Here is a 22,657-nt window from a genome sequence, read left to right as displayed (position 1 = left end):
ACAGTTGCCGTTTTTGTAATCTCTTACATGTAACGTATTACATGTAATCCGTTACTCCCCAACCCTGAATATGGTTTGAAAAAACCTACAACTACTGAGCAATTTGGGAAGATTTGTTTTTCCAGGAGTGGTTTTCTCTTTGAAGATACAAGGAAGATGGAGCATCTGTATAATCGTCGGCAAGGAAACGAGACGCTGCACCGCCCCTAACATTGTACGGCAAAGGAAAAGCCTGCGCAGGAGAGCATGCATACACCTCTCACGTCAATCATGATTAGTTCGTCAAATAGTCAGAAACTGTTACATACTTTCCGCGGAATGAAGTAACGCTATATAGTGACACAAGTTTGAAGTTTTAGTGACAAAGAATTGTCAGGATGAAACATGTCTGTCGAGGAGAATGTCCCCCCCTTTTAGGAGGATGACAGAGTAAAGTTTATAAAAACAAACGTTTAGTCGGATTTTGGAAGTAAGGCAGGAAACCTGGGAGAAGAAGTGTGTTACAGTCGAGGAACGCCAGACCGTTCTGAAAGGTGTCTTCGAAAAGCAAGGTATTGTTTCTGACTCTACCATCGACTGGTGCTCCCCGAGGTGAGGCTGGCAGGTTACTCAGTCACTTTAGTACTTGAATGTGTTATTAGTGTTGTAAACACATTATTGTTTTGGGTCTATGAGCAAGGAGATTGTAAATTATAGTTTTACTTGACTGTTTTTTTACAGTGGAACATTGTCATGGCTACTGCCTGTAATTTCTAACTATTTTGTAAATCAATCTTTAGGCCTTACCTGCTTCTAAAGATAAATAATGTTATGTTCTCAAGAAGAGAGCTGTGTCCATAATTGCTGAAAACTGCAGGAAACATACTTTTTGGCTTGGTCTCCCAGCCTCTTCTTCCACAGATGTCATTCACTGTTGAACAGGTAATCAAGTGTTGTTGTTTTAACCCAGTCTCCAATCCATATTACAGTCAGGCAGTCCACTAAATGATTCTGACCTGAATTCTGTTAAATAATTAAACAACTAGCATGAAATAAGTTTAGACCTATATTGATAGATTAAAGGGAATATTTGTCACTGCTTGTTTATACCAAAGACCAGTAAACATTGAGAGATTTTTGCCTTCTCTATTTGGCCAAGGTGACAAAATATCCACATGTAGTCATCATATTAAGATGTAGTCATTGACTACATGTGTGTTTAGCCATAACCAAAGACATGAACAGATAGAGAAGGTCTACTTTTACTAATCTAGTTTGTCAAGGTGTGTGTGTGCCACTACTGTCCAACGAGAAGAACCATCAGACGTGGCCGCATTTGATGTCACAAGACCCAGTTGGACATTCAGAGAACATGAGGAACAAGGTGTCCTTGGTTAGGGGACAGTTCTTTGGGAAAACGGTCCTCCCCATCCCAACCGCTACAGCCAGGATAGAGGGCTCTCAGAGGAACATCAGACACACTCCAAGGGGTCCTAATACGGGCTACATCCCAAATGGCACCCTATTCCCTAATAGCTCACTGGTTCAAAGTAGTGCACTATATATGGAAAAACTTGGTGCCATTTGGAGCAGCTGCTGCATTACTACAGTATTCAATGTCTGAGTGATTTTAGGGCATTTATCTTCTGAATCAGGCATGATAGCCATGACTGGACAGTGGTCCATGCCATTGAGTCTATGGTGATCAGCTGGACCCATCTGATCCAGAAGATTTTGAAGGAGGATTCTGCTGAGCTGCTTCTGAAGGGTTTGAACCCAAGGCCTATTGCTGAGCTGCTTGTGATGGATCTGAACCCAGGGCCTAGTGCTGAGCTGCTTCTGATGGATCTGAACCCAGGGCCTAGTGCTGAGCTGCTTAGGCTGGATCTGAACCCAGAGCCCAGTGCTGAGCTGCTTCTGATGGATCTGAACCCAGGGACTAGTGCTGAGCTGCTTCTTAAGAGTCTTAACCCAGAACCCAGTGCTGAGCTCAACTTCTGGACCTCCAGGAAATATCATATACTCAGCATATCCCAGCAGGTACATTGTCCCTCATATGAGATGACATATTTCAACATTCGCTCTCTGGACTTCTTTGTGGAGAACATGGCTGGGGAGGACCAGGGTGGAGGCAGCAGGTTCCTCTGTTTGAGTCCCACATTGTGCTCTCCCCTCCTAGGGCCGTGGTGACCTTCATCCCCTCCCTGGAGAGTGAGGCTGGATACGGCATGTATGAGCTGCTGAGTGGCAGAACACCTATAGATACCTGATAGCTCTCCAACTATCATCAGATTTCAGGGTTAGTGCTTGGCTGGCTGGGTTCATGATTGGTTCGATCTGTTACTGGTCTGGTGGTGTCATGGCTTGGTTCTGATGTTTCTGGTCTGGTGGTGTCATGGCTTGGTTAGGATGGTCTGTTACTGGTCAGGGGTGTCTGGTTTGGTTAGATGTTTGAGGTCTGCTGTCTGGGGATGGTGAACCCAGGGCCTAGATGAGGTTTACTGGTGGATGGTGTCATGGCCTGGTTAGATAGATGTTTACTGGTCTGGTGGGTCTAGATGCTGAGCTGCTTCTTAGATAGATCACTGGTCAGGGGTGTCTGGCTGGTTAGATGGATGTTTACTGGTCTGGTGGTGTCATGGCTTGCTTAGATAGATGTTTACTGGTCTAGTGGTGTCATGGCTTGGTTAGATAGATGTTTACTGGTCTGGTGGTGTCATGGCTTCTGGTTAGGATAGATGTTTACTGGTCTGGTGGTGTCATGGCTTGGTTAGATAGATGTTTACTGGTCTGGTGGTGTCATGGCTTGGTTAGATAGATGTTTACTGGTCTGGTGGTGTCATGGCTTGGTTAGATAGATGTTTACTGGTCTGGTGGTGTCATGGCTTGGTTAGATAGATGTTTACTGGTCTGGTGGTGTCATGGCTTGGTTAGATAGATGTTTACTGGTCTGGTGGTGTCATGGCTTGGTTAGATAGATGTTTACTGGTCTGGTGGTGTCATGGCTTGGTTAGATAGATGTTTACTGGTCTGGTGGTGTCATGGTTTGGTTAGATAGATGTTTACTGGTCTGGTGGTGTCATGGTTTGGTTAGATAGATGTTTACTGGTCTGGTGGTGTCATGGTTTGGTTAGATAGATGTTTACTGGTCTGGTGGTGTCATGGTTTGGTTAGATGTTACACAAGCAGTCTCTCAATTTGAACATTTTAGAACATTGTAAAGCTCTACAGAGACTAGGGTTGCAAAATTCCAGTAACTTTATTAAAAATTCTGTTTTTTTCAGTAATCCGTTTTGGATGATTCCCGGGGTTCCTGTTTATTCTGGGAATTTTCCAACAGGGATTTCTGGGAAACCAGGGAATTTGGGGAGATCTACAGGAATGTTCCAACCCTAGTAGACATTTTAAAAGACTGCAATACTCAAATCTGTCACTAAATTAGGTGATTTCTAATTCAGTTTCTGCTTGATTTTCCAGATAGACTACTATGAAGCTGGTGGACGTTAGAGTGTTTGGGGGATGGTTCAGAGTAGATATCAAGTCATTCAAGATCAGTCTTCCGAATATCATTAAGAAGCGGAGCTGGATGTTCAAGGAACATCTTATGACATACGTCACTGACAGGTCGTCTGACAGAACGTCTTTTCATTTATCTAGGAGAATTCAATGTGTGCTCCTTCCAAGTGTGTGTTGTCAGGAGGGGTTGGGTTCAGCAGCAGAATAATTTCCATCACAACAGCAAACCAAAAAACCTACATTGTTTATTGGTGGATTTCTGATCGGGAGAAAAACATTGTTTATTGGTGGAGCTATGAACAGGAGAAAAACGTTGTTTATTGGTGGAGCTATGAACAGGAGAAAAACATTGTTTATTGGTGGAGCTATGAACAGGAGAAAAACGTTGTTTATTGGTGGAGCTATGAACAGGAGAAAAACGTTGTTTATTGGTGGAGCTATGAACAGGAGAAAAACGTTGTTTATTGGTGGAGCTATGAACAGGAGAAAAACGTTGTTTATTGGTGGAGCTATGAACAGGAGAAAAACGTTGTTTATTGGTGGAGCTATGAACAGGAGAAAAACGTTGTTTATTGGTGGAGCTATGATCAGGAGAAAAACGTTGTTTATTGGTGGAGCTATGATCAGGAGAAAACGTTGTTTATTGGTGGAGCTATGATCAGGAGAAAACGTTGTTTATTGGTGGAGCTATGATCAGGAGAAAAACGTTGTTTATTGGTGGAGCTATGATCAGGAGAAAAACGTTGTTTATTGGTGGAGCTATGAACAGGAGAAAAACGTTGTTTATTGGTGGAGCTATGAACAGGAGAAAAACGTTGTTTATTGGTGGAGCTATGAACAGGAGAAAAACGTTGTTTATTGGTGGAGCTATGAACAGGAGAAAAACGTTGTTTATTGGTGGGGCTATGAACAGGAGAAAAACGTTGTTTATTGGTGGAGCTATGATCAGGAGAAAACATTGTTTATTGGTGGAGCTATGATCAGGAGAAAAACGTTGTTTATTGGTGGAGCTATGAACAGGAGAAAAACGTTGTTTATTGGTGGAGCTATGATCAGGAGAAAACATTGCACACACTTCAGAGGCTATTTACTGTTTAAGACTTGACCTCTAATTTAGTCAGCACTATCTACTGTTTAAACATTACATCCATGGCTCCCGTACTCTCCCAGTCTGGATGAGCTGGAGCAGTTTGTGCGGGCCAAGACGAGGGGCAGCGGCAGGCTGTGTCTGAGGGCGATCGTGATGTCTTAGTGGAGGGGATGGGACACCTGCTGGCGGTCAGGGACAGACGGGCTGTTTGACCTGGATAACACCATAATATAACCCCAGACCTGTGGAAGCCCTCTCCTCTGTAGGATAACACCATAATATAACCACAGAGCTGTGGAAGCCCTCTACTCTGTAGGATAACACCATAATATAACCCCAGAGCTGTGGAAGCCCTCTCCTCTGTAGGATAACACCATAATATAACCCCAGAGCTGTGGAAGCCCTCTCCTCTGTAGGATAACACCATAATATAACCCCAGAGCTGTGGAAGCCCTCTCCTCTGTAGGATAACACCATAATATAACCACAGAGCTGTGGAAGCCCTCTCCTCTGTAGGATAACACCATAATATAACCACAGAGCTGTGGAAGCCCTCTCCTCTGCAGGATAACACCATAATATAACCACAGAGCTGTGGAAGCCCTCTCCTCTGTAGGATAACACCATAATATAACAACAGAGCTGTGGAAGCCCTCTCCTCTGTAGGATAACACCATAATATAACAACAGAGCTGTGGAAGCCCTCTCCTCTGTAGGATAACACCATAATATAACAACAGAGCTGTGGAAGCCCTCTCCTCTGTAGGATAACACCATAATATAACCCCAGAGCTGTGGAAGCCCTCTCCTCTGTAGGATAACACCATAATATAACAACAGAGCTGTGGAAGCCCTCTCCTCTCTCTTCAGGATAACACCATAATATAACCCCAGAGCTGTGGAAGCCCTCTCCTCTGTAGGATAACACCATAATATAACACCAGAGCTGTGGAAGCCCTCTCCTCTCTCTTCAGGATAACACCATAATATAACCCCAGAGCTGTGGAAGCCCTCTCCTCTGTAGGATAACACCATAACATAACCCCAGAGCTGTGGAAGCCCTCTCCTCTGTAGGATAACACCATAACATAACCCCAGAGCTGTGGAAGCCCTCTCCTCTCTCTTCAGCATAACACCAGTGTGTCCCTGGTAACTTCAAAACGGTCCCATTAAGGCTCCCCATTCATTCACTTGTGTATATTTATCTATGCAGTGCAGTGTGGAGGTCTGGACAATGACCAAGTGGAGGGAGATAAACATGGACCAGATGGGCGCAGAACTCAGGAGGTTTGTCAAGGTGACATCATCTACCTACCTAACGCCTCAACACACACACACACACACACACACACACACACACACACACACACACACACACACACACACACACACACACACACACACACACACACGTGTCACCCTCCCCATCTCTTCTGCAGTATATTCTGTCATTATGCCATATGTGTTAGCAAAGAACTAGATGCCTTAGTGTTGAACCTATCAGTTAGACGTCATCACTATCTACCCTCTGTTTGTGTAGGACATCTGTGAACTGTACAAAGAGGCCTGTGTGAGGGACGTGTATCGTGGGTTAGATCTCTATGTGTAGAACCTGTTGACATCATTGTGGGCTGTCAGCGAGCTGAAGAACCAGGCCATACGACAACGCAACAGGGCTCAACACGCCATCACCGCCAAGGTGACAGAGGGAAATAGCACTGATCTGACAAGAGATTCAATGGAGATGTGTCCCAAATGGCACCCTATTTCCAATCACTTTATAGTGCACTACTTTTGATTCAGGCCTATAGGGGTCTAGGCAAAAGTAGTGCACTATAAATGGAAAAGGGTGCCATTTGGGATACAGCCTATGATAGATCCATGCATCCCAATTAGAGGTCGACCGATTATGATTTTTTCAACGCCCATACCAATTATTGGAGGTCCAAAAAAAAGCCTATTTATTTGATTTATTTGTAATAATGACAATTACAACAACTGAATTAACACTTATTTTAACTTAATATAATACATCAATAAAAATCAATAATGAAACATGTTCAATTTGGTTTAAATAATGCAAAAACAAAGTGTTGGAGAAGAAAGTAAAAGTGCAATATGTTCCTTGCTCAGAACATGAGAACATATGAAAGCTGGTGGTTCCTTTTAACATGAGACTTCAATATACCAAGTTAAGTGTTTTTAGGTTGTAGTTATAGTATTTATAGGACTATTTCTCCCTATACCAGTTTTATTTCATATCCATTTGACTATTGGATGTTCTTTATAGGCACTTTAGTGTTGCCAGTGTAACCGTATAGCTTCCGTCCCTCTCCTCGCTCCTACCTGGGCTCGAACCAGGAACACATGACAACAGCCACCCTCAAAGCAGCGCTACCCATGCAGAGCAAGGGGAACAAGTACTCCAAGTCTCAGAGCGAGTGACATTTGAAAAGCTATTAGAGCGCACCCCGCTAACTAGCTAGCCATTTCACATTGGTTACACCAGCCAAATCTCGGGAGTTGATAGGCTTGAAGTCATAAACAGCTCAATGCTTGAAGAGCTGCTGGCAAAACGCACAAAAGTGCTGTTTGAATGAATGCTTACGAGCCTGCTGGTGCCTACCACCGCTCAGTCAGACTGCTCTATCAAATATCAAATCATAGAATTAACTACAACATAATAACACACGCAAATACGAGCCTTTGGTCATTAATATGGTCGAATCCGAAAAGTATCATTTCGAAAACAAAACGTTTATTTCAGTGAAATACGGAACTGTTCCGTATTTTATCTAACGGGTGGCATCCATAAGTCTAAATATTTCTGTTACATTGTACAACCTTCAATGTTATGTCATAATTACGTAGAATTCTGGGGAATTAGTTGGCAACGAGCCAGACTGCCCAGACTGTTGCATATACCCTGACTCTGCGTGCAGTGAACGCAAGAGAAGTGACACAATTTCACCTGGTTAATATTGCCTGCTAACCTGTATTTCTTTTAGCTAAATATGCAGGTTTAAAAATATATACTTCTGTGTATTGATTTTAAGAAAGGTATTGGTGTTTATGGTTAGGTACAGTCGTGTAACGATTGTGCTTTTTTCGCAAATGCGCTTTTGTTAAACCATCCCCCTGCATTGCATTTCAACATCAATGCAACGCAGGACACTCTAGGTAAACTAGTAATATGAGAGGTGATTGTACCATTCTCTTAAGGAAAAGCACGTTTAGTCAATCTGCTTTCTCTGCGAGAGCTTCCCAAATCTGGAATACACTGCCATCAGACACACATACGGTGGGGCAAAAAAGTATTTAGTCAGCCACCAATTGTGCAAGTTCTCCCACTTAAAAAGATGAGAGAGAGGCCTGTAATTTTCATCATAGGTACACTTCAACTATGACAGACAATGAGAAAAAAAAATCCAGAAAATCACATTGTAGAATTTTTAATGAATTTATTTGCACAAAAAAAAGTTTCAATACTTTGTTATATACCCTTTGTTGGCAATGACAGAGGTCAAATGTTTTCTGTAAGTCTTCACAAGGTTTTCACACACTGTTGGTATTTTGGCCCATTCCTCCATGCAGATCTCCTCTAGAGCAGTGATGGTTTGGGGCTGTTGCTGGGCAACACAAACTTTCAACTCCCTCCAAAGATGTTCTATGGGGTTGAGATCTGGAGACTGGAATGCTTTTACGAAGCCACTCCTTCGTTGCCCGGGCGGTGTGTTTGGGATCATTGTCATGCTGAAAGACACAGCCACATTTCATCTTCAATGCCATTGCTGATGGAAGGAGGTTATAACTTAAAATCTCACGATACATGGCCCCATTCATTCTTTCCTTTACACGGATCAGTCGTCCTGGTCCCTTTGCAGAAAAACAGCCCCAAAGCATGATGTTTCCACCCCCATGCATCACAGTAGGTATGGTGTTCTTTGGATGCAACTCAGCATTCTTTGTCCTTCAAATACAACGAGTTGATTTTTTTTTTTTACAAAAGTTATATTTTGGTTTCATCTGACCATATTACATTCTCCCAATCTTCTTCTGGATCATCCAAATGCTCTCCAGCAAACTTCAGACGGGCTTGGCTTAAGCAGGGGGACACGTCTGGCACTGCAGGATTTGAGTCCCTGGCGGCGTAGTGTGTTACTGATGGTAGGCTTTGTTACTTTGGTCCCAGCTCTCTGCAGGTCATTCACTACGTCCCCCCGTTTGTTTGTGGGATTTTTGCTCACCGTTCTTGTGATCATTTGACCCCCCGGGGTGAGATCTTGCGTGGAGCCCCAGATCGAGGGAGATAATCAGTGGTCTTGTATGTCTTCCATTTCCTAATAATTGCTCCCACAGTTGATTTCTTCAAACCAAGCTGCTTACCTATTGCAGATTCAGTCTTCCCAGCCTGGTGCAGGTCTACAATTTTGTTTCTGGTGTCCTTTGACAGCTCTTTGGTCTTGGCCATAGTGGAGTTTGGAGTGTGACTGTTTGAGGTTGTGGACAGGTGTCTTTTATACTGATAACAAGTTCAAACAGGTGCCATTAATACAGGTAACGAGTGGAGGACAGAGGAGCCTCATCCTCTTGGAACTATAGGTGCAGTATTTTCATTTTTGGAAAATACGTTCCCGTTTTATACAGGATATTTTGTCAGGAATAGATGCTAGAATATGCATATAATTGACAGCTTTCAATAGAAAACACTCTAACGTTTCCAAAACTGTAAAGATATTGTCTGTGAGTATAACAGAACTGATGTTGCAAGCGAAAGCCTGAGAAAAATCCAGTCTGGAAGTGCCCCAGGTTTTGAAAGCGCTGCGTTCCAATGACTCCCTATTTGGCTGTGAATGTACCATCAACGAGATTACGCTTTCTACGTGTTCCCCAATGTGTCTACAGCATTGTGACATAGTTTTACGCATTTCTGTTGAAGAATAGCCATAGGCGAGCACATTGCGTAAGTGGTCACATGGTGGCTCCGAGAGAGATTCTTGCGTAAAGTACAGAGGTAGCCATTACTCCAATCGGTCCTAGAGAAAAACGAATTGTCCCGACGTATATATTATCGAATAGATATTAGAAAAACACCTTGAGGATGGATTCTAAACAACGTTTGCCATGTTTCTGTCGATATTATGGAGCTAATTTGGGGGGAAAAATTGCCGCTGTGGTGACCGCAATTTCCGGGCGATTTCTCAGCCAAATGTGAAGAACAAACGGAGCTGTTTCGCCTACAAAAATAATATTTTGGGAAAAAATGAACTTTGGCTATCTACCTGGGAGTCTCGTGAGTGAAAACATCCAAAGTTCATCAAAGGTAAACGATTTAATTTGATTGCTTTTCTGATTTCCGCGACAAGGTTGCATGCTGCTAGCAAGGCATAATGCTATGCTAGGCTATTATAAACTTACACAAATGCTTGTCTAGCGTTGGCTGTAAAGCATATTTTGAAAATCTGAGATGACAGGGTGATTAACAAAATACTAAGCTGTGTCTCAATATATTTCATTTGTGATTTTCATGAATAGGAATATTTTCTAGGAATATTTATATCCGCTGCGTTATGCTAATTTGTTTCAGGCGATGATTACGCTCCCGGATCCGGGATGGGTAGTATCAAGTTAAAGAAGAAGTTACAGGTCTGTGAGAGCCAGAAATCTTGCTTGTTTGTAGGTGAAATACTTATTTTTCCACCATAATTTGCAAATAAATTCATAAAAAATCCTACAATGTGATTTCCTGGATTTTTTTTTTCTTCTAATTTTGTCTGTCATAATTGAAGTGTACCTATGATGAAAATTACAGGCCTCATCTTTTTAAGTGGGAGAACTTGCACAATTGGTGGCTGACTAAATACTTTTTTCCCCCACTGTACCTGCACCACCTATCACACTTTTTGAACTCAACTCAATATTCTACTGGTATTTATGTATTCATTTGTGATGCTATCCTTGATATGATCCTGTAATTGTCACATGCTAGACATGCACATATGTGTGCCCATGCATCTATCAATCCAATGTTATCATGGTTTGTTATCAGGGATATTATACTTTAGTAATCCACAATGACCTGATGATGTAAAAGTCTAATAATTACATTTGTCTTCCATATTCCTACAGATACCTTGTAACTGGCGATTCCTACAAAATGACTGCTTACAGTTACTGTGCATGGTTGGGTGACCAGGGCCATCTGGGACTGCCTCCTGGAGGAATTCAGGTGTGTGAAGGCTACCTGTGTTCTGCATAACTTCATGAGGATGGACACGAGGACCAGGAGGGGATCTGCAGCTCTCCGCTGTGTGTCAGAGGAGAGAAGCTGTGTGTCAGTCTGCTGTTCTGCATAACTTCATGAGGATGAACACGAGGACCAGGAGGGGATCTGCAGCTCTCTGCTGTGTGTCAGAGGAGAAGTCTGCTGTTCTGCATAACTTCATGAGGATGGACACGAGGACCAGGAGGGGATCTGCAGCTCTCTGCTGTGTGTCAGAGGAGAAGTCTGCTGTTCTGCATAACTTCATGAGGATGGACACGAGGACCAGGAGGGGATCTGCAGCTCTCTGCTGTGTGTCAGAGGAGAAGTCTGCTGTTCTGCATAACTTCATGAGGATGGACACGAGGACCAGGAGGGGATCTGCAGCTCTCTGCTGTGTGTCAGAGGAGAAGTCTGCTGTTCTGCATAACTTCATGAGGATGGACACGAGGACCAGGAGGGGATCTGCAGCTCTCTGCTGTGTGTCAGAGGAGAAGTGCTGTTCTGCATAACTTCAACAGGATGGAAGAGAGGACCAGGAGGGGATCTGCACCTCCTACTTCTTAGACAAGGTTGCTGTTCCCTGGCAACACCATAGACTACACTATGCACAACCAAAGGCTCTTTTAAGAGCCATTCACATTGAAAAAGTAATATTCTTACATTTCCTTGTCTATGTCAACTGCAGTTATTAAAATCCCAGTTTCTCTCCCTTTGATTTCTACTTATCAGGTAAGGGTGTGACGTCTGTACAAAAACAGGCTATTTTAAATCACCCATATTGAAAAGAATTAGAACAATTAGACACCCTATAACCCACACACTCATGTATAAATCTGATTGATGGATTGTGTTGTGCAGTAAGCAGGCTCAGGTGTATAACTGTGGCTCCTTCCACCTTCAAAGAATAGGCCAGGAGGGGATCTGCAGCTCTCATGCTGTGTGTCAGAGGAGAAGTCTGCTGTTCTGGTTCTGCCAACTTCATGAGGATGGACAAGAGGCAGCCCGGCTGTGGAGATGGGCAGAGGATGGACCCGGCCATGGAGAATGGGCAGAGAGGGCCCTGGCCATGGAGAATGGGCAAGAGGGCCCGGCCATGGAGAATGGGCAAGAGGGCTGCTGTTCTGCCTTCATGAGGATGGAGAACCAGGGGGGATCAGAGGGCCCGCTGTTCTGCATAACCATGAGGATGGGCAAGAGGACCAGGATGGGGATCTGCAGCTCTCTGCTGTGTGTCAGAGGAGAAGGGCTGCTGTTCCATAACTTCAGGATGGACACGAACCAGGAGGGGATCTGCAGCCATGTGTGTCAGAGGAGAAGTCTGCTGTTCTGCATAACTTCATGAGGATGGACACGAGGACCAGGAGGGGAATGGGCAGAGAGGGCTGTTCTGCATAACCATGGGATGAACACGGGCCAGGAGGGGATCTGCAGCCTCTGCTGGGTCAGAGGAGAAGTCTGCCTGCATAACTTCATGGGAGACATGGGCCAAGGGGATCTGGCTCTCTGCCATGGAGAATGGGCATAACTTCATGAGGATGGACCCGGCCAGGAGGGGAGCTCTCTGCTGTGTGTCAGAGGAGAAGTCTGCTGTTCTGCATAACTTCATGAGATGGACACGAGGACCAGGAGGGGATCTGCAGCTCTCTGCTGTGTGTCAGAGGAGAAGTCTGCTGTTCTGCATAACTTCATGAGGATGGACACGGGGACCAGGAGGGGATCTGCAGCTCTCTGCTGAATGTGTCAAGAGGGCCCTGCTGTTCATGGAGAATGGGCAAGAGGATGGATGGAGAATGGGCACGAGGACCATGGAGGGGATCTGCAGAATGGGCAAGAGGGCCTGTATAACCATGGGACACGAGGGCCAGGAGGGAGATCAGGCAGAGAGAAGTCTGCTGTTCTGCAGGATGGGGACAAGAGGGGGGAACGGCCAGCAAGAGAGGCTCCATGTGCCATGGAGATGGGCACCTCCTATGTGAGAAGAGGACAAGGTTGCTGTTCCCAGGATGTTTCACAAGAGGGCATGGAGAATGGGCAAAGGCCCATTTAAGAGGGCCATTCACATTGAAAAATTAATATTCTTACATTTCCTTGTCTATGTCAACTGCAGTTATTAAAATCACAGTTTCTCTCCCATTGATTTCTAATCAGGTAAGGGTGTGACGTCCATGTACAAAAACAGGCTATTTTAAATCACCCATGGAGAATTAGAACAATTAGGGCCCCTATAACCCACACTGGATAAATCTGTACAAAAAACAGCAAGAGGGCCCCCATTGATGGATTGTGTTGTGCAGTAAGCAGGCTCAGGTGTTTAACTGTGGCTCCTTCCACCTTCAAAGAATAGGCAAGAGGGCCCGGCCATGGAGAATGGGCAAGAGGGCCCGGCCCATGGAGAATGGGCAAGAGGGCCCGGCCCATGGAGAATGGGCAAGAGGGCCCGGCCCATGGAGAATGGGCAAGAGGGCCCGGCCATGGAGAATGGGCAAGAGGGCCCGGCCATGGAGAATGGGCAAGAGGGCCCGGCCCATGGAGAATGGGCAAGAGGGCCCGGCCCATGGAGAATGGGCAAGAGGGCCCGGCCCATGGAGAATGGGCAAGAGGGCCCGGCCCATGGAGAATAGTACGACACTTCATTATTTCTATAACTACTCTGCATTGTTTGTCCATTCATGTTTTTCAGCATAAAGTGCTCTGCAGACACTTTCCCTTTGTCTTTTACACCTCTCTCACTGCCCCCTCTTTCCTCCACTGTTTTATAATGCACAACAGATGTGCATTGAAGTACAGGTTGAACTTGTATTGATAATGCTTGTATTTATAACACTTGGATAATTAACTTCCTTCAATAAAGCGTTTCATATTCTCTACTGGTTGAAATTAAGTCTCATTTAATGAAGTACTACACCTATCCTGTTATCAGATCAATGCAGATGAAGGGCATTTGATATGGAGATGAACCGGTTTTAGAGTATTTACATTATGTATAGGAAGTGTTGGGTACTGTTTAAAAATATATATATTTCTGTATATTTGAATTACAAATCCGTCTTTAATTAGTTAAATCCTATTTCTAGTCTATTAGTTACAATGTGTAACCATTGCCGTCCCAGGACCAGGATTGGTAAACACTGCTGAAGTGTATAATTGTAATACATACACAGCATCGCCACATAACAGACACAGCATCATACAAAGACTGGAATGTGATACTCCTGGTATTGGATATGACTGAAGAATAATCTCAAAGCAATTATACCTGAACTGCACCTTTATTTGCCAAGCCAGAGAACATGATCAGTGAATATATTAAATGTACAGGCTACAATGTGGGGATCTCATGCATGGTAATAGCTATATGTATATAGGACTTGCATCCTTGGCACAAAGTTATATTATATTCTACTCAATCCATAGGCTTCATTAATGTCATTCAGACTGTTTTGAAGTTGATACAACTGGCTATGATAACTGAGGTTCATAGCTTGGTTCTGAACTAATATGTATACCAAATGATTGGGTCCATACACAGATTGGCTCGATAACGTAAACTCACCCCATTCCGTACAAATGTGCACAACCGCAACATTCAAACGAGGCTACAAAGAAAACTGTAGCAACTGTGTTGACGTCAAAATCGGGGGTGTGAACTAGGTTTCTATTCAAGCGTTGATCGACATGGTAATGGCTCTATAGTATTGGAGAAAAGTTGAATAAACTGACCCTCCGTTACATCTTGACGTGTCGTAACGTACAGCACGCATAAAGCATCTTTCTGTCTTACAATCTCTCCCCACCAGGTGTAGCACTTCTCTTATCCTTTAAAAACAAGAAATGGACAGTGACGGGGGTAAGGGGGGGATACCTAGTCATTTTTTGCATCATCATTGCATGCGATGATCATTCTCAAAGCCGCTGTTTACTTCTAAGATCACTTTAGCACCGCCCTAAAAACCCGATTTAAAATTCAACACAAACCTTCAAATAGGTACAGTGGGGCAAAAAAGTATTTAGTCAGCCCCCAATTGTGCAAGTTCTCCCACTTAAAAAGATGAGAGAGGCCTGTAATTTTCATCATAGGTACGCAAAAATCCCAGAACCACACGGGGGGACCTAGTGAATGACCTGCAGAGAGCTGGGACCAAATTAACAAAGCCTACCATCAGTAACACACTACGCCGCCAGGGACTCAAATCCTGCAGTGCAAGACGTGTCCCCCTGCTTTAGCCAGTACATGTCCAGGCCCGTCTGAAGTTTGCTAGAGAGCATTTGGATGATCCAGAAGAAGATTGGGAGAATGTCATATGGTCAGATGAAACCAAAATATAACTTTTTGGTAAAAACTCAACTTGTCGTGTTTGGAGGACAAAGAATGCTTCGTTGCATCCAAAGAACACCATACCTTCTGTGAATCATGGGGATGGAAACATCATGCTTTGGGGCTGTTTTTCTGCAAAGGGACCAGGACGACTGATCCGTGTAAAGGAAAGAATGGGGCCATGTATCATGAGATTGAGTGAAAACCTCCTGGGTCTTTCAGCATGACAATGATCCCAAACACACCACCCGGGCAACGAAGGAGTGGCTTCGTAAGAAGCATGTCAAGGTCCTGGAGTGGCCTTGCCAGTCTCCAGATCACAACCCCATAGAAAATCTTTGGAGGGAGTTAAAAGTCTGTGTTGCCCAGCAACAGCCCCAAAACGTCACTGCTCTAGAGGAGATCTGCATAGAGGAATGGGCCAAAATACCAGCAACAGTGTGTGAAAACCTTGTGAAGACTTACAGAAAACGTTTGACCTCTGTCATTGCCAACAAAGGGTATATAACCAAGTATTGAGAAACTTTTTTTGTGCAAATAAATTCATAAAAAATCCTACAATGTGATTTTCTGGATTTTTTTTCTTATTTTGTCTGTCATAGTTGAAGTGTACCTATGATGAAAATTACAGGCCTCTCATCTTTTTAAGTGGGAGAACTTGCACAATTGGTGGCTGACAATACTTTTTTGCCCCACTGTATGTAATGACAGATTATATGAACCCTTTACAGTGTTTTATTTACATTTTAGAGGCGATAAGTTGGACAGATCGAGTGGGGCAAAAAAAGCAATTTTCCCGCACAACATTTCTCCTTCTCACTATCACACATTAGTTTCGATTCCCCACCCACCATTTAAAAAAAGACCCGACGGGGATCCTTGCCTGCTTGAATTATGCATAAACGTGCAGCGTTTAGGTCATGTAATTGATTCTGTTGGAAAGGAAGAAATTGTGCTTTACAATGATATTGGCATTACAGTTGATCTGGAAGTATTACGTTTTTGGGGCGCTAAAATAAGGGCAATTGTACGGACCATGGCGATGTACGGGTTTACGTTAGCTAGCTACACATCTATAGGCATACAGATAATTTTTATCCTCCACTTCACAATAAGCAAGAACATAGCTAGCTATACTATTTCATCTATCTGCATTGCATGGCAAATATCAGCAAGGCAAGCTTACAAAATTGTACATTCAATTTGCAGTAAATGCTTCAGCTAGCTAGATTCTTTACATCCACTGTTTTAACAAGACGAGAGTCTGGTTTCCTGGTTGTTTCGGGAGTCCATAAAACAGTAAACAACCAGAATTACAATGTCATACTCCTGTCACAACACCCATAAAGCTGTCAGCTAGCTTGCTAAATCTCGATTTTCGCAAATTAACTTTATGATTAAAAAAAAACATGCATAATCGTGTCTCTACATTATCTAAAATATTCCTATCAACTGTAAAAAATGTTTTTGCATGATTCGTTATATATAAGCACTTACATTTGCTTCCATTCTAGTATTTTTGTCAGCCATTTTAGCTGAAGAAAGTCTCCAGCCTTGGGTCTCATAGTGTCAAATTCATCATGGGAACTACTCTATATGATTGGTCATCGCCCAGTGGTCGCCACTGGTGATTTGCATGAAGTTGGGAAAAGTTTATATTTTTCACCGCTTCCCACGCCACCTTCGCACCGCCAAAAGATCCCCGGCTCTCTCCACTTCTCACCGCTTTCCTTCCATTGAAATGAATGAGAAGCGGTGTTTAACCGCGTGGTAACCTGTGTTAGTGTATCATGCCCATGTGCCCGTATATCACTAGCGCGTGCAGTAGCCTCTGCAGCAGCAGCCTCCCCCAGGTCCTAGTGCCCGCTCTTAAAATGAAAAAAAAAAGATATCACAGAGAAAATATATTGACGGATATATGTATTTATTTAGGGGGGACTGATGAATATTTTAAGCCTAGCGACGTCCCTGCAATACTCTGTGTAGTTAATAGACTACAGTACCCTACAATATACAATACTCTGTCTAATTTATAAACTACAGTACCCTACAGTATACAATACTCTGTTTATTTTATAAACTACCGTACCCTACGGTATACAATACTCTGTCTAATTTATAAACTACAGTACCCTACAGTATACAATACTCTGTGTGTTTAATAAACTACAGTACCCTACGGTATACAATACTCTGTTTATTTAATAAACTACAGTACCCTACGGTATACAATACTCTGTTTATTTAATAAACTACAGTACCCTACGGTATACAATACTCTGTGTATTTAATAAACTACAGTACCCTACAGTAAACCGTACTCAGTGTATTTCTGTCTCTGCAGGAGTTGTTGGACAGCACCAAAACAATAAACCCCCATCTGTTTGAGAAACTAGAAAATCTTCAGAAAAGGTTCACATGGTCAATCACTTTGAAGATATACATGTTTTTCGTAGCCTTTATCCCTCTACGAGGACCGTCCCCAGGATACAGTGGTTGTTAGACTACTCAGGCCAGGTAGCTCTCGCTGGCTCTCAGGCCTGGTGGAGCAACGACGTGAGAATGGTATTTCAGAGGCTGGAGGACGGGTTTGAGTCGGTGCACAAAGACTACAAGAAGAAACGGGTGACGTGTGGCTCCATGTAGGATCCTTTTGATTAAGATCCAATATTGTAAACACAAAACATTTTTTGTTCGAGCTCAACAAAGAATGTACAGCTGCATTAACCATTTTTAATGGCTGTCAAATTTGAAATGATGGAAGTTGTAGGCCTCAATCTTCCTCTGCTAGAAGACACAGACCCAGTAGTTATCATACCTTTCCATCCCATTATTACCTCCCAGAGGTATTATATTCTCCATCAGTCTATGCACCTGTAGTGGGGGTGGGGACAGGGACAGGTGGAGGTGTTGAATGTAGCTGTCAGTCAGAAACATGGACACCTGCTCTGTTATCTCCTTTCATAGAGAGCTGCTGAACTGACCAAGTCTGAGCCCCAAATATCACTCTGTTCACTATGGCTATAGGGCCTCATATGGCTTGGATAGTAGTGCACTAGTGTACACAGGGAATCGGGTGTGATTTGGGACTGTAGAGTGTGTCTGTAGAGCCGTGTTGGGAGGCTGAGGGAGGCTCACAGAGGGTTGTTCTATATCAGTGTTGTCACTGTTGTCAGCAGTATGTGGTTAAGGTTAGCACGTCCTTGGCCGTGATGGGCTGTTTCAATAATCTCCCCCTTCTGCATCCCAAATGGCAACCTATTTCCTGTATAGTGCACTACTTTTTACCAGGGCTTCCATAAGGCTCTTGTCTAAAGTAGATCACTATAGGGGATAGTGTGCCATTTGAGAAGCAGCCCCTGCTCCTCTTCAACCTACAGACCCACTGCTGATTAGATCTCCTGACATACTAGACTGGTGATGAATGCAAGCTGCTGTCCCCTGGTGTTTTACACCAGTTGGTCAAATTTTTGTTTGTTTACTTTACTTGTGGGGACTTCTGGTTCCCCACAAGTATAGTTAACACACACACACAGACTCAGAATTATCTCCAGGTAAATGTTGCAATTCTTCAGCCATTCCTGAACCTTCTACCAAAAACAAGCTACATATGGACTGTATCAAAATAAATGATCTAATGATTATGTCTCTTCGCAGCAAACTTGCAGAGCTGAGATGGTTATATTCCCCATATATATATATAAAACATTCTATTGTTTCCAAGAATTTTGTATAGTAATTTACATTGAAAAACTCAAAGATTTGAATCCAGCTGTCACGTTCTGACCTTTATTTCCTTTGTTTTGTCTTTATTTAGTATGGTCAGGGTGTGAGTTGGGGTGGGCAGTCTGTGTGTTTTTCTATGTTGGGGTTCTGAGTTCAGCCGAATATGGTTCTCAATCAGAGGCAGGTGTCGTTAGTTGTCTCTGATTGAGAATCATACTTAGGTAGCCTGGGTTTCATTTTGAGTTGTGGGTGTTTGTTTCTGTGTGAGTGTTTGTTGCCACACGGTACTGTTTCGTTTTCGTTCACGTTTATTGTTTTGTAGTGTTCAGTTTATGTCTTTGAATAAACATTATGGACACTTACCACGCTGCGCATTGGTCCTCCGATCCTTCTCGCTTCTCCTCTTCAGAAGAGGAGGAGGAATGCCATTACACCTGCTTTGTTTTGTGTATCAATTCATAAACCATGTGCCATTGAATTGGTACATCAAAAATCTCCTCAACTATTTTGCAGTCTATATGGCACAGCTGTACATTTTTTGGTCCTTAAATGAAATGGGTATACGTTTTTATTCATCACAATTTTCTTTAGACAATGTTGGTCTTTAATCCAGGGCCAAACAGGGCCAATGCAGGGCCAAACAGGGCCAATGCAGGGCCAACAGACAAGTCCCTTACTTTGTCCCCCTTCCGCTTACCTCTTACATTTTTGTGATAATGCTGCAATTAGATGTAATTTTGAATAAAGTAGACATTTCCATATATTTTAGCTGCATGTGTGACATAAATCCACCAGTCCTATTTATGATATAATTTACAAAGATTATACCATAAACAAAAAAAAATGTTGTCCAAAAATATTGTATTTTTTTAAATCAATTAGTATATTTGAGTTTAACCATAATATTTTTTGTAATATATGTTCTGTCTTTTCTGGTGGATTAAAGTGAAATTGCAACCAACTCTCTATTTCTTGTTTTTAAAACACCGATATTCTGGAGATTGCTTCATTTTCAAATAACTGAAAGTGAGCGGTTGTAGTCTGAATAAAGGGGAAAAGGCCATTCTTGAACATGGGGTGAGACATTCTTACTAATCTGCCAGAGAGCCAGTTTGGATTTAAGTATAACTTTTGTATGACTGAAGCCTTTAGTGAGAGGTCTAATGCTTTAATATTGAATCATTTCTGCCCTCCGAACTCATAATCATTATATAAATAGGCCTGTTTCATTTTGTCTGGCTTTTCCGTTCCAAATCAAATGGAATATGTTTTTACAGGTGACCAACGGGCAGGCTTTCTACTGGCTGTCTCAGCTGAGGCATCGCTGGGACGAGCAGCAGAGACACTGCCTGGCTAACATCTGTGATGTTCACTTCTTCTACTCCTACCAATACCTGGGGAACACCCCTCGTCTGGTCATCACCCCCTCATTGGCCGGTCAGTACCTCAACCTAACCCTATGTTCATGTCCAGTTCAACCCTAGCCTCAACCACAGCCCTAATCCTCAACCCTAAATCTAACCCAGTCAAGTCATCAGTCCCCTCACAGACTGGTCCATAACTCTCCCCCTAAATCTGTACTGTCATCTCTCAGTTTATTTTGTTCATCTTGTCATTAGGTTTATTTCATGTTTACAACTGTGTTGCTATCAATGCTGATTAGAATACCAAATATTATCTCATTGTACTTTTATTTTGTGTCCTAAAGAATATAATTATTCAGTAGTCAGGAATAGAGAGCTGTGATTAATGACCACTTTGTTGTTCTCAGTGTGTGATGTTGTTGTTGTTGTTGTCATGTGTAGGTGCTACCTCACTCCGACCCAGTCTCTCCACCTGACGAAGAGTGGGACCACCAAGGACCTGGGAGGGGCCCTGGGCATCATGGTGTACGTCTTCAACGGCTCTGAACAGATGGACCTCAAGATTAGAACAAGGACACATTGGTTCCTATTTTTTGTTTTCTTGTCTTGACTTGTTTTTCAGTTGGAATATCACCAGTTACCACCTCCACAATATAGTGTTTTCATAATCATTGATGTTCAGTAGTTCTCCCTCTGCACTTGAATAGTTCCTTGTGCATGTTGTATAGCACCCAGGTGGTGTTAGTAATGTCATCCCCTGTCATGTCCAGCCTATAGGGAACATCTTTAAGGGCCTAGACTGGAGGGCCTACTTGATGAATTCAACTGTATCTCTGTGGAGGGCCTGTCAGTGGTAGCTGTGTAGGTCAAAACCATTCAGACTGCCACACGCAACAATGGGAAGTGGTGGGGACTGTTTTTATCATGTGAACAAAGGGTTATGTTCAACAGGGAGAATATGTTTTCAAATGGGGAGGTACAAGCCAAACGTTTTCCTTTTTCTGTTGCAAAACATTTTGATACGGTTTACCCTATTGAACATGACCCTGGTTCTTTGATTTGGACACAACACTACAAATCTGGATTGATTGTTGATGTTAATGTTTCTTAACCTTCTGTGTACAACACCAATAGTAATTCCTAGCAACATCTGTTGCATGGAAATACTGTTTTCTGATTCAGATCACAACCGGATTTCCCTGTTATATATAACTTATCATCAGACACAACTGATAGTAGGGATCTTCATCACCATGAACCCAGGCTATGCAGGCAGGATGGAGCTACCATTCTCTCACTGTATTATCCTCTCTTCAGGTAGAGCTAGCTCCATTTGGTGAGGCAGGTAGCATAGTGGTTAGAACGTTGGACCAGTAACCGAAAGGTGGCTAGATCAAATCCCCGAGCTGACAAGGTAAAAATCTGTCATTCTTCCCCTAAACAAGGCAGTTAACCCACTGTTCCTATGCTGTCATTGTAAATAAGAATTTGTTCTAAAATGACTTGCCTAGTTAAATAAAATGAAAATTCTCACACCATATTATCCTCTCTTCAGAGAGCTAGCTCCATTATCTCACCATATTATCCTCTCTTCAGAAAGCTAGCTCCATTATCTCACCATATTATCCTCTCTTCAGAAAGCTAGCTCCATTATCTCACCATATTATCCTCTCTTCAGAGAGCTAGCTCCATTATCTCACCATATTATCCCCTCTTCAGAGAGCTAGCTCCTTTATCTCACCATATTATCCTCTCTTCAGAGAGCTAGCTCCATTATCTCACCATATTATCCTCTCTTCAGAAAGCTAGCTCCATTATCTCACCATATTATCCTCTCTTCAGAGAGCTAGCTCCTTTATCTCACCATATTATCCTCTCTTCAGAGAGCTAGCTCCTTTATCTCACCATATTATCCTCTCTTCAGAAAGCTAGCTCCTTTATCTCACCATATTATCCTCTCTTCAGAGAGCTAGCTCCTTTATCTCACCATATTATCCTCTCTTCAGAAAGCTAGCTCCATTATCTCACCATATTATCCTCTCTTCAGAAAGCTAGCTCCATTCTCTCACCATATTATTCTCTCTTCAGAAAGCTAGCTCCTTTATCTCACCATATTATCCTCTCTTCAGAGAGCTAGCTCCATTCTCTCACCATATTATCCTCTCTTCAGAGAGCTAGCTCCATTATCTCACCATATTATCCTCTCTTCAGAGAGCTAGCTCCATTCTCTCACCATATTATCCTCTCTTCAGAGAGCTAGCTCCATTCTCTCACCATATTATCCTCTCTTCAGAGAGCTAGCTCCATTCTCTCACCATATTATCCTCTCTTCAGAGAGCTAGCTCCATTATCTCACCATATTATCCTCTCTTCAGAAAGCTAGCTCCTTTATCTCACCATAT

The 22,657-nt window shown here is 43.0% G+C and overlaps 1 protein-coding gene across 5 annotated transcripts; it reads left to right on the top strand.

Moving 5' to 3' along the window:
* The first annotated feature begins 100 nt into the window (after nucleotides 1-100).
* On the top strand, nucleotides 101-21,934 carry LOC127929592 (dynein axonemal heavy chain 9-like). 5 transcript variants are annotated; one of them, XR_008135294.1, is made up of 4 exons: nucleotides 101-591; nucleotides 5,799-5,872; nucleotides 6,126-6,284; nucleotides 10,715-10,903. XR_008135294.1 is itself a non-coding variant. In XM_052517570.1 (4 exons), the coding sequence occupies exons 2-4, from the start codon at nucleotides 5,820-5,822 to the stop codon at nucleotides 20,729-20,731; spliced, it is 258 nt and encodes an 85-aa protein (XP_052373530.1). In that variant the 5' UTR covers nucleotides 101-551; nucleotides 5,799-5,819; the 3' UTR covers nucleotides 20,732-21,934. The 5 variants fall into 5 exon arrangements, 2 of the variants coding, with proteins under 2 accessions (XP_052373530.1, XP_052373529.1); XR_008135292.1 differs by having other exon boundaries at nucleotides 5,799-5,882; XM_052517570.1 differs by lacking the exons at nucleotides 6,126-6,284; nucleotides 10,715-10,903 and adding exons at nucleotides 20,169-20,328; nucleotides 20,697-21,934 and having other exon boundaries at nucleotides 101-551; nucleotides 5,799-5,882.
* Nucleotides 21,935-22,657: the final 723 nt, after the last annotated feature.

The sequence above is a fragment of the Oncorhynchus keta genome, unplaced genomic scaffold (assembly GCF_023373465.1).
Source record: "Oncorhynchus keta strain PuntledgeMale-10-30-2019 unplaced genomic scaffold, Oket_V2 Un_scaffold_8559_pilon_pilon, whole genome shotgun sequence".
Lineage (NCBI taxonomy): Eukaryota > Metazoa > Chordata > Actinopteri > Salmoniformes > Salmonidae > Oncorhynchus > Oncorhynchus keta.
The sequence above is the reverse complement of the archived record's forward strand: the minus strand, read 5'-3'. Positions and strand labels throughout refer to the sequence as shown.

What these genes read in the sequence shown, in the direction of transcription:
- LOC127929592 (XM_052517570.1), top strand. Translation starts at nt 5,820, where the DNA reads ATGACCAAGTGGAGGGAGATAAACATGGACCAGATGGGCGCAGAACTC. An exon ending in AACTCAGGAGGTTTGTCAAG is followed by an intron (nt 5,883 to 20,168) that starts GTGACATCATCT and finishes ATGTTTTTACAG; the next exon opens with GTGACCAACGGGCAGGCTTT. An exon ending in CATCACCCCCTCATTGGCCG is followed by an intron (nt 20,329 to 20,696) that starts GTCAGTACCTCA and finishes TGTCATGTGTAG; the next exon opens with GTGCTACCTCACTCCGACCC.